Consider the following 12693-nt stretch of genomic DNA (forward strand, 5'->3'; position numbering starts at 1 on the left):
GACCAGCTCTTCGGTACCTACAGGACCCTGTATCAGCCGTCAGAATCACTGCGTTCAGAGTCAGAATCATTGTTGTGTGTCCCAAAATCTCGTACTGTGACCCCTGGAAACCAGTGGTTTGGGAGGGTTTCGGCCACGTTGTGGAATAGCTTACCATCTGCTATTAGAAAGTCAAATACCCTGGCCAAATTCAAGAGGAACATCAAAACTCACCTCTTCACGTCTGTATTTTTAGGGTCTCTGCAAAGACGTCATGTAAATACCAACTTTTATTTGTTCAATTATGTGCACATTGCTTGCTTAAATGTATAAGAAAGATTGTAAGCCATTGTTTTTGTTTCACAATTATAACTATTTATATCATCCATATGTTATAAAGCGCTTTAGAGAAATTTTACAAATTATATAGGGCACTATATAAATGTTGTATATTATTTTATTATTATTAATATGCAACATTTTTACATATTCCAAGATGGCCGGTAAGAATATTTGGATTTTCAAATATCCTCTGAATTAATTAATTTGAAGCAAGCACAACTAAAGACTAGGAGGATCAGGTAGGTATGTCATGTTTTGACAACGCAGAGATTAGTTCCTGAAAAACAGCAGTAACAAACTTCACATTCAAAATCCAGGATGGCTTCCTGGTGGCCATTTTGCTTTTCAGATCGATATGAAATTGGCCATGAACAACAATGGAACAGGGGGACCCTGCTTATCAAGTTTTATCATGTTCAGTGGGTAATTCAAGGGTAAAAGGGTAATAGCAGTAAAAAAAAAAAACGAAGGAGAAAGTGGACAGACAGACAATGAAAGAATGATAAAAGGACAGACGCTGAGCCATCAACAACAAGAGTACTGCGGGCGGAACAATATACGCCGTTGAATGCCATATAGTGGTATATACTTTCTTACATTGAAATAAGATTTGCATCATTCTAAGAGTGGTTAGCTGACATGCTATAAAAAATGCAGGAGAAAATCTCCGGACAAAAAATCAAATACTGAAATGAACAAAGGGCAATAACTTTTGCAAAAATTGTCGAATCAAAATTCTTTTAAAGGAGACACAACTTCATATCATGATTATAATTTATACCAAGTTTCAAAGAGATCGGTCGGAAAATGTAGGAGGAGATTGCCGGACAAACAAAAGTTTACAGTCAATCATCAGGTGATGGTCTGGTAAAAAACATATACACAACCTGTATAATCAATAATTTATTACATATAAGCTTACTATGTTTATAGTGATACATGATGGACATACATGGTTTTATTGGCAGTGTATCACCCCCCTTTACTATGACCAAGGTCCCCCAACAGGACAATCGCTATAAGAAGATCCGAATCAGTCTGTCATGTGAGGGTATGGGGGAAATAGAAATTCTACCCAAAAGAGTAGACTTTGGGTCAGAACTAGGCCGTTGCCAAGGTTCCGAGTCTAAATCCTATACTTGAGAGTATCCCCATACCTACATATTACTTGACTCTTTTACTCCGTCCTCTTACCCGATAATTAGGTAATGATATTATGAACATGACAGTAACTAAATATACACAGTACATTTTCTACATAATGCATATATTTATCAAAACCACTGGTTTGGAGTGGGGGAAAAGTATGGTATATCAAAGGTATATGTTAATGATTAAAGCTGTATGCAAAAGCTTCACAACAAGTTTATCTAATAAATGTTTATTTCATGAGGTGATGTCAGTTACCACTTTTTTAAGTGGTTGATAATAGATTATTCTGCTGATCAAAATGACACTTTTAAGACGTCACACATACTTTGAAATGATGTTTCAAACATCAGTCAATATGGTACTAACATTTTGAACTCAAACAGTTTGCTTTTATGCACTTCGTAGTTAGGATTTAGAAAAATAAATTGTTGAGTCTGAACTTAACTGGGGACCACTTGAATCATTATGAGGGATAGATCTGAAGTTATCATACATTGGTTTTACAGAGGTGTCAAATTATCTGCTACATAGAGATTTGAGGAAGCAAAATCCAATATTTTGAGGTTTAAAATCAACCTATGTATATCAATGTTACACATCACTATCAGTCATTAGACAATAAAGCCATGTAAATACACTCGCGTAACAATTTATTTCTTCAGAACAGAAAGTTTAAACAATATTGCACTTTAAAAATATAAACCCTTCTCAGCGATTGATGAAACACATTAGATTTCTTCCATTTACAACATTTTGCCTCTATTAAAAACAATTTAATGTGAATATACTAATCAGAGCAAAAGCAGTGTTCAAAAAATGTCCTTATACCAACTGTCCAAGCTTATTTCAATGCCAAAACCTTCACCAAATAGAAAGAAAGAACTCACAAGTGTTTCTCTAGAAATTGAGATTATCTTGAAATTACTTGTATCTAAAAGATGTGTCAAAAGGGAGGTAAATCCTCTAACTGTAATCAATTTTATGGATTTTTTTCTAAAACTGCACTATTTTATTGACTCTATTTTAACAAAATCTGTATAAATATATCTTCAAGAATCCATCATTGTAAACACAAATAACAGATAAATTTAACAATTTATCAACACAAGGCCATTACCGCATGTTAGTATTGTGTATTTGAATAACATTGCTATAATGCTTCTTCTTTTAATAGTTTAAAGGTGTTTTCAACGTATGCCATAAATTGAGTAATGCCTATATTAATTATGTTTAGATAGGCAATCTTTTCTTTTTTGTCCTTCCCCTTATCCACACATAAATTTGTCATTATAACATTGTTGTTCATACCATAAAGAATGGTATTTCCAGAAATGCATCAATGCATTTACATGCAAAGAAAAATGCCTTATTCATGTTATTTTAGAAACAGTCCATTTTCTGACAGTGTGTTATCAGTATCCCTGTTACTGTAATCAACTCAAATCTTATCAATATCTTATTGCATACTTATACTATAGCACTCATTATATACACCATAATGAAATCAAGTTCATCTATTAAAATGTCTGTTTGTGTATTCCTAAACATTTCCTTCAGGCTGGTAAGTGTGAATTGTGTAATGGTTTGTATAGCACAATAAGTGAAGTGTTTATGTGTGATGTTTCGATGACTAGAACAGCTATACTTACAGAAGAATTTCTTGTCAAAAAATTAATAAATATCCTATTTACTTTCAAAGGAAATGATATTTACACGAGAACATAAATTGTAAGCACTGTAGATGAGAATGGTCTGTATTCCAAGGGTGTTCTATTTGGTCACCGAATATTCTGTCCAATCATCCACATTCCACACAAGTCATCTTCAACATAACACATGGCAGCACAAACATGAATATTCCCTTCCTCTTCCTATTTATCAATGAATCATTTCTTTTTTTCTTTCACTCCTGCCGTAGCTTTGAAATGCTGGTAATAGTTCATGGTTACGTCCAACATAAGGTCTTGTGTACACTCTGGTAACTCTGCTGTAAATTGGCCTGGATAAAAATACATTTCCACTTTAAATTTACTTAGCTCAAATACATATAAAGTTATTACTCTTTAAAAAAACATGAAAAAAATAACCACTACTTATATAATATCATAGCATTATCCTTTGCTGTTGGTAAGTGTTATGTGACTATAGTGACAACAGAAAGTATTTTGAAGGAGAGATATAAGTGAACATATACATCCTTTGAAACTGTAGTAAATATGATGGCTGATCTTTCGTAGATTTCGTAAACTCTGTCCCTCATTGCTGAATAGCTGTGTGTAATATATCATATGTAGGTATTTGTTGTTTCGTAACAAATTCTCTCATATAGTTCTGTCATCTTTTCCACACAAAATAAAAAGGCATAATACTTTGCTGAGTCTGTAAGCTTTGTTTTCACAAATGATAGTCATATAAATGAACATATACAACTGTATACTTTAGGATATGACTATCTTGATGAAGTCAGTTTTATGTAATAAACATAGCAACAATATTTCAGTCACTCTGTACATTACATTGATGGAACATTCAAAGCACCCAGCTGCCAAACTCAGTTATCTTCACTAACCAGACATCTCTTAATTGTATTCGGTTCCTTCAACTTACATAAAAGAGTCTGACTATATTTGGAACCTACCTGGTGATCCTGAGAAGACTGTGAAGGGAGGTACCACAGTCTCCGGGGGTAACACAGTGTTGTCAGCAATGGCACAGCAATCTTTTAACACACATCTTCTACCCTGTTGAAAAATTGCAAAGATATGACAGGGTTTATAATTAAATATCTCCTTAACAGGAAGTGAAAAAGTGGTGCTATTGTTAGGCAATACAATGTACATTGTATTAAACGGGACAAAGATGTAGCAAACAATAAAGTAAGGAAAAACAAATCTAAATATTCAATATTTTACAAGTTTTCGATAAGAATCTGTAAATTTGCTCGAGTACCAATTAAATTATAGAAGATATTTTCAAAATAAGATACAACTGTCAAAGCTAAACGTTTTTGAGTCCAGTACTCAGAACTCTGATTTAAACCAAGCTTCAAAATTCTGAATGGACCTGTGCATGTAGCATTCTGTAAGTATTTCCCTTCTCCTTCAATTTCAGAAAAATGAAATGGGACAAAAATCTGTTACAATTAGTTACACATCAATGAACAAATTAAATGGGAACGTCAAGTTCTACACTGACTTCCCTTTTGAAAATATGTTGAATAAATACTTACAGTACAGATCAAATAAATAGTACCTGAGAATGGAAGTAGAAGAATGTATGTTTTTGACTTACTATTACACAGTTCTTGCCTATGTGTACATATGATCCCACTTGTGCAGCATTTACTATAGAATCCTCATCAATAAACACATGGTCTCCGATATGAAGTGGGAAGAAGGCAACACTGGAAAACAAGAAACATGTACCAGTCATAATTACAAATTTTCAAACATAAATCTTTATATTCCTATCTCAGTACTTGTATTAATATATATATATATAGCGGTAAATAGTTTTAAATGTCCATGTATATATATTTTCCTTCGCAAGTACATCTGAAATGTCAAATAGTCAACGAATAATATTCAAGAAAACTTACCCTTTACTAAATTTCTTAAATGGAGGACGAATAACAGCTTTTCTACTGATAACACAATGCCGTCCAATTCTCACATTAGCCAAGTCGCCACGTATCACACAGTCTGTCATGATAATGGTCTGAAAAATAGTCAAGTAAAAATTGATATGCTTTAAATTACCAACTAACAGATTGTACCATTGTGTTAAAATATTATCCCCATTTATAATAAATAATCTATCTTTAGAATGTATACCAGTTACTAAGTAAATACCTGATATTTGTGGACAATTATACTAAACCTGTTGTGTTGGTATCAGTGCATGTATTGTACATAAATCTGAAAGTGCAAATAGAAGTGCCTTAGCACCACAAACCTATGAATGTGGATGGGGCTGCCCAACACTTAACCAGTAAAGGTATAAGTAAAATGAGGCCGTAAGGCATTAATGGTCATTTAAGTTATAATGTAATTATTGTTCAGAAGTTATTAGAAACAAAAAGCAAAGTACCCTACTATGGGTCAAGGGAATTCGTAATGGAGTGGACACACTTTCCACTTTTATGATATATACTTGATCATTTCTCTGGTCGTGATATCAAACATCAAAATTCAGTTGAAATCTTTCTGAAATAAGATATCGTTTCAATATTAAAGCAAATCAACTTATCCCATGTTCATTTAGAGCATGATCATCTCCCCTATTTACACAAAATATTTCCTTATTCCAGTATTTTAATAATTCAATACCTGCTGAGGGATGCCAAAACCTCTTAAGCTAACAGTTTTTCTTTAACATTATCTAAAATAATTGTTGTCCTATTAGAGAACATCAAAGAATTGAACCTGTTATACATGTAGTAAGAAAAAACATTTCAAATTTTAAAAATGTATTAACATCTTATAACAATTACCAAACTTGTACAAAACATGAACTAATTGTTGGCTTAGTGATTTTACCTTTCCATTAATAACAATGTTCTGACTTCCACAAAGAACTGATTGTCGGCTGACCTTGTTTCCAGATGCCTGTCAATAAGAAACATTGATTAAAGTAATAGTACTTTTAAGTGGTGTTTTTTTTCAATTGATTACAAATGCCATTGCTTTGCAGGTCTACTTAACAATATAAAAAGAATTAGTGACTATCCTTTTAGCCCAAAATATATTTTTGACCCGATCTCCCAGAGAAAAAAATGAATTTTTCGTATAAAAAGGGGTGTTGTTTATGGATAGGGCAATATCATTAGACCTGATGGATAAACATATAGCTATTCGGACTTGAGTAATAGGTTTTAAAGCAAGAAAAAAATTAAAAACAGCTGTTTCAGATACATACATGCAAATACTACATAGTATATGTCGATACAACTACTATAGGTATTTATAGCTATATATACTGTAGGAAAATGAATCGACAGATTGCACTGGAACAGATAGGTACCGTGTAGACGATTCAACTTTAAATTCAAATGAATTACATGAGTTGTGTTATGTAATCCATCCTAAACAAAACATGTGTCTGTGGAACTTATAGCGTTAAATCAAATTTGGTTGTTGATGCAGTGACACTTCAAACGTGAACTGATTACTGTATGGTTGAAACTATCCCGATGTGAAGTGATTAACATTAAACGTTTAAGGGGTTTACATAAAGTTTATTCAAAACCATAAAAATGTGTTATATAACCCCGCCCTACACATCAGGATAGGTACCAACATAATCGTCCATGAAGTCTTCCCAGATGGCTATGTTCAATACAGAAATGACAAAAGCACCCTTGGAGGAGGGGTCTTAACTCTTGTTAGGACCAACCTTGTCTCTGTTGAGGAATGCTCTCTGGTCACAGACTGTGAAGCTGAATGGATTAAACTTAAGTTACCCCATAACAAGGACATGTATATAGGTAACTTCTACATGCCCCAAAGAAACTGTTAAGACATACAGGAACTGGAGAAGTCCCTTTTCATGATCTTTGACTCACCGAAACCGAGTGTGAACTCTGGTGCCCCAAGACCGTGTCATCCAGCAGTCACTCATAGATACCACCTCACCATACCTAACACAAGTCCACAATTCTCCAACATGTGAGCAGAGCATGCTTGACCTTGTATTTATGTCAAATTGAACCCTTGTAAAATCATCAGTATCCATTCCAGGTATATCTGACCATGAGGCTATCGTAACCGACATGGACATAAGACCAGTCTATAACAAACACCATAGAAGAAAGATCTTCAAATTCTCCCAAGCAAATTGAGATGACGTCAAGAAAGATTGTGATGAAACTTAAGCAACAATCATAGACATGGCTACGAGATACACCAGTATTGACGAATTATGGGTCACATTCAAGAATGGTATCACCAACACCATGGAGACAAACATCCCCTCCAAGATGGCGAGCACTAGACCATCAGTACTATGGATGTCCAGAAAGTTGCGTAAGATGCTGTGACGGAAACAGACCCTATATTGACAAGTCAAAAAGCACAACAAGTTGAAAAACTACCATCATCACCAAGGTGAGTGTAAAAGAGCCTTCCGTAAAGCTGAGTGGGACTTCATCAACCACACAATCCAGGATGGACTGGCTTCCAAAAATACCAAACCATTCTGGCGATATATTAAATCCTGACAGCAGGACAGCCTCGACATATCGCCCCTGAAGGAGACAGGCTCTCTAACAAGCGACAGTCTCCAGAAAGCCAACATCCTGTTGCAACAGTACCGCTCTGTGTTTATTTAACCAACACCAAGCAACAGTGATAATCTACAGCTCCCAAACGTCAACATACACCACCCATTCCAGGATATAAAGGTTAACAGTATAGGAGTATTCAAGCCTCTGAGAAACTTGAAGACCTCCAAATCCTGTGGCCCGGATGCCATCCCTAACACAGTCCTTAAGACATGTGCAGACAACATCATCCCAGGCCTAAGCATCCTCTTCAAGTACTCGCTCTGCATCGGCAAACTACCAAAGGACTGGCTATCTGCAAACATCTCTAGTGTGTTCAAGAAAGGTAATAAGACACCTAGCAGAGATCTACAGACCCATCTCCCTAACCTGTGTGTCCTGCAAACTACTGCAGCACATCATCTGTCAACACCTTATGAGTCACCTTGAGAGGAACAAGATCCTCAAAGGACGTCTCAACCATGGATTCTGGAGTGGATACTCATGTGAGTCTCAACTTGTCCTGACCATGGACTCAAGTCACTTGATGCCAACAAGCAGGTGGACTGTGTTGTGTTGGACTTTTCAAAAGCATTTGACACTGTGCCCCACTCCAAGCTGCTTGGGCCAGGAACTGGGGGATGAAGTTTAATGCCTGCAAATGCAACCTGTTGAGCGTATGCTACAGTGTCAACAATACCATTCTTCAGCAGGTTGACAAGTACTCTACCCCATACCTAGGTATCACCATCTCCAGCGACCTTAAATGGGGAACCCATATTGGGAAAATTACCAAAAAGGCCAACTCCACCATGGGCTTTCTGAGGAGGAATCTGAGAAGTTGCCCATAGCAGAGTAAGTGGACAGTGTACACTTCCCTAGTAAAGCCCATAATGGAATATGGAGCAATTGTGTGGGACCCCTACCAGCAGGGTAACATTAACTCCCTACAGAAAATTCCAGCATCGGGCAGCCAGGTTCATCACCCGGGATTAAAAATCCTGTAATCACGGTTTCATTACCCACTGCTAAAATTACAACTTCCCCCTTTTCACGACTGACTGAAGGGCTAGTTAGTGCATGTGCAAGCCATACTGTGGAAGTGTCGAGGAGTTTAAAGCATCCCTCGAACCTCGATCAGCGCAACTATACAATCCTAGCGCACTCTCTCCCCGCTGCAACTATACCAGTTTGGGGATCTAGCAGAGTATGAACAATATTTAGGAATCAGAAGAAATAAGTGAAATAAATCTTATAACGAACTCGCGGGCGCGCAAAAACCTCCGAGGACACTCTGAGGACACTCATTACTCGGAGGACACTCATTAGGGTGACCCGAGTATCCATACAGATACAGATCTTAGACCACAGGGGCACGGTTAAATTTATCAATTTATATCTGAGGCCTCCTTGTTTACCATACATATTAACGTTATTATGTATGGAAAAAAAGGAGACCTCGGATATAAATTGATAAATTGAACCGTTTATTGTAAACAATGAGGCCTCAGATATAAATTGAACCGTGTCCCTGTGCTTTGACTTATAACTTTTTCAGTTATTGACAATTCAGTATGCAACATCTCGCTTACTCTGTGAAATATAATCCCACAAACATATTTCTTTTTTTTACTTCAGTTGTTTACCGTTTCAATATATTCTCCGTTAGTGTAAAACTGATCTTGAAACTCCATGCTGGAAGTCTTGTTGTATCAGCTGCAGAAGATGTAAATATCAGCCTGAATCCTCGTCATTCCATATTACCGGAAGTGCAATCATAATTACTTCCCTTAAAGTTGAGGCACCAAACAGGGTAGCCGAGTTACCAAGGCTACATTCGCGTTACCGGTTGAAACGGTACGTGTGGCGCAGAAATTTTCCACGATAAACGAACACACTTGGACCGTTCTATAAGCAGAGCTAAAAATGCACAGTTTCGGAGAATAAAAAACAATGTATCAAGAATATTATGCCCTTCTCTCACGCGTCCACTAAATTACATAACGTATCTTAAAAACTACATGTGACTTGACATTGTTTTAGAAAGAAATAACGCAAACTAGCAATATTCAGCAGTTTAGTTTCGGCCAGGTACGTCTGGACCCCTCAATCTACACGTACCAAATTTTCCTGAGGTCAGCCTCGGTCCAAATCTGTACCTGTCGTTTTCTTTACAGGTTCAACCGGTTCAACCGTTTCAACCGGNTCATCAACTTCAAAATACAAAAATCGATGGAAATTATTTGTATTTACGCAGAATCTCTAAACTGTCGCTGTACGACGACTGGTGACTTGATTATAACAAGGTCGGGTTCCTTTCGTCACATACTTATCACTGTAAGATATGTTAGGAATGTGAAACAATGATAGCTTACTCAGATGTGTCGCTATATATATTACCGACACAGCAAATGTAGGAGACATGGTCAAACTCAACCTGATACGGTGCTGACATGTTTTTCGGCCACAACACCATATGTTGACACGTTATAGTTAGTCGGAGTCGTTTTCAACCAATTATATTTGTTCCTTGTTTCTTTTCAAACACGTTGTTTGCGACTTTCAAATTGAAAACCAGCTTTCGGGGAACGTAACGTAAATGTTGCTATTTTATTGGACTGAGAAATCACATCGCAGTACCGGTTCACCGTCGCTCCTTTAGATACAGATTTTCGGAGAATTTAGTCCGTCTTTTCACGGACTTAGATAGCACACGAACTTAGATAATCTAATTCCGTGGTCTTTCCTATAATTATGTTCTTTATCGATATATTTTGCAATATAGACACAATGTTTCTTATACATTCAATTTAAGTACTTTTAAAATGATTTTTCTTTGGGATAAATGCACATTTATTGAGTAATATGCACTGAATGAAATTAATACTAGTTACTGCCATAATTACCATTATTATGCGTCTTGCATCCTTTATTGTGATTATTTCTTTTTGATCACCGCATTTCAGAATACAATTAACCACTTATTATCTTATGTTTCCGACAATTGATTGGACACAAGAGTCGATAAATAAAGATACATACATAAACAGACTGACGTCACAGATAGCACGAATGAATTGTGTATGGATTTATTCACAACAGCTTTGGCTGGAATGATAACCATATATGCAATATGTGCGGTATTACCTTTTTAATACATAACTGCATTAGACACTCTTTCTCTTCATTAACTACACTTTTAAGAAAGTATTTCAGAAAAGAAATAATTAATAATCTTAATAGTAAAACTATTATACACTTTATTATACCCCTCGCAACGAAGTTAATATACAGGAATCAGCTTGTCTGTCCGTAGAAAAAGTTTGTCCGGACAAATCCTTCTAAAGTAATGGAACAATTTCAACGAAAGTTTTCAGATATGATAACTACTACCTGATGGTGTGCATCCAGGTATTACTTTTTCAATCTGACCCTTTTGTACGGAGTAATGGCCCTTTGTTGAAAACTACTTGTCCTCACAACTCCTCTAAAACTATGGAGCCAATTTCCACGGAAGTTTACAGATATGGTAACTGCCCCCTGACATTGTGCATCAAAGTAGGATGTTTTCATTCCAACCCCTTAAAAAGGAGTTATGACCCTTTTGTTGAAAAAAAAACCCTTTGTCTGCCTCATAAACTACTGGGCCAATTTCTATGAATGTTTACAGATATGGTAAGTACCCCCCTGGTGTCGTGCATCAGGGTACGTGCATCAGGGTAGTATTTTTTCATTTCGACCCTTTTTAAAGAGTTATGAAATCTTTGTCTTGACAACTCTTCTTTAACTACTTGGACGATTTCAGCAAAACTGGTGCATGGGGGCTAACAGGATTTGGTATGGAAGTATGTTTTGGCATGGGGAGGGAGTAGAGGAAGCATGTCAGTGACATATATGTTTAAATAATTACTGGGGGTTGGATTGCTTTGCAATGCTATGCCTTTAAAAAGCTAGCCTTTAGCTTACAGTTTTGGTTTATATAGGAGCGGGGTTTTTAGTTAGTCTTTGACTTTCAGCTCTAGTTATCATTTTGTTTTGCCTATTGCCCATTGATTAAACAAAATATGAAGGAATATTACATTATTTCATATCATTAACTCTAAACAAATAAACCAAGAAAGGGTATCCTTGTCTGACTCCCCATACAGAAAATTCATAATTCAGCACATTTGATTTGTGTGACCTTGAATGAAGGTCAAGGTCATCAACGTTTACAAAACTTAAATTCATTCACATGAACAACCTACTTGCCAAATATCAAGACCCCAGGAACTTTGGTCATTAAAAAAACACAAGTTAAAGGAAAAGTGGAATGAAAGCTATATTTATCTTTTTTTGAATCAAGAGTGTTATAAGACAAATTTACCGGTTGTCAATATTTTTGAAATTTCTGATGTTAAAAGATATTATTGGTAGCCAACTTTTAAGCTAGTATGAAAAATAGACTAGTTTTAGAACTATATAAATTAACGTGTCAAAAAATGAAATTTTCACATTAGTACTGAAATTTCACATACATTTCTGCTTAAAACTTCGATAAAATGAAAAATTCTTTCTTGAAATATTGTAATATTCGGTTTCAAAATAACAGTTGGGATATGTTGCACACGATGATGATATAATTTTATAGTAATTATGTCATTTAAATGCTTTAGGAAGAATTGTATTACCGCACTTTTAACACCCACACGGGTGCAAGTCAATGAGGTCCCATTTATCATAAAAGGAATTCTTAAACTAACTGTTCCTGATTTAAGCTTCATATACCCATACCTTTTTGGATTTATCTTGTTTTGAAATTCCAAGCGGGGGCCGACGCTAATATGTTAAATCTCCATAGGCGTTGACCCTACCTTTTGATATAAATAGTCAAACATTTTGACTTTTCGAGGAAATGACTTCTCATGATATTATATATTTTTACTTAAATTCGATCATGACAGTCTACCTCTGGCTATTAG

The 12693-nt window shown here is 35.8% G+C and overlaps 1 protein-coding gene across 1 annotated transcript; it reads right to left on the minus strand.

Annotated features, from left to right (window-relative positions):
• Positions 1-1211: 1211 nt before the first annotated feature.
• On the minus strand, positions 1212-9519 carry LOC110459511 (dynactin subunit 5-like). The gene is made up of 6 exons (XM_021511811.1): positions 9379-9519; positions 6012-6080; positions 5072-5190; positions 4765-4876; positions 4112-4214; positions 1212-3472 (listed from the first exon to the last, which is right to left on the minus strand). The coding sequence occupies exons 1-6, from the start codon at positions 9424-9426 to the stop codon at positions 3360-3362; spliced, it is 564 nt and encodes a 187-aa protein (XP_021367486.1). The 5' UTR covers positions 9427-9519; the 3' UTR covers positions 1212-3359.
• Positions 9520-12693: the final 3174 nt, after the last annotated feature.

Source organism: Mizuhopecten yessoensis, unplaced genomic scaffold (assembly GCF_002113885.1).
Source record: "Mizuhopecten yessoensis strain PY_sf001 unplaced genomic scaffold, ASM211388v2 scaffold10089, whole genome shotgun sequence".
Lineage (NCBI taxonomy): Eukaryota > Metazoa > Mollusca > Bivalvia > Pectinida > Pectinidae > Mizuhopecten > Mizuhopecten yessoensis.

Excerpts from the sequence above, each read along its gene's own strand:
- LOC110459511 (XM_021511811.1), bottom strand. The coding sequence starts at position 9,426 with ATGGAGTTTCAAGATCAGTTTTACACTAACGGAGAATATATTGAAACG. Across the intron at positions 5,191-6,011 it reads ACATTGTTATTAATGGAAAG|ACCATTATCATGACAGACTG; the intron begins GTAAAATCACTA and ends ACTATTTTTCAG. Across the intron at positions 4,877-5,071 it reads TTTAAGAAATTTAGTAAAGG|TGTTGCCTTCTTCCCACTTC; the intron begins GTAAGTTTTCTT and ends CTTGTTTTCCAG.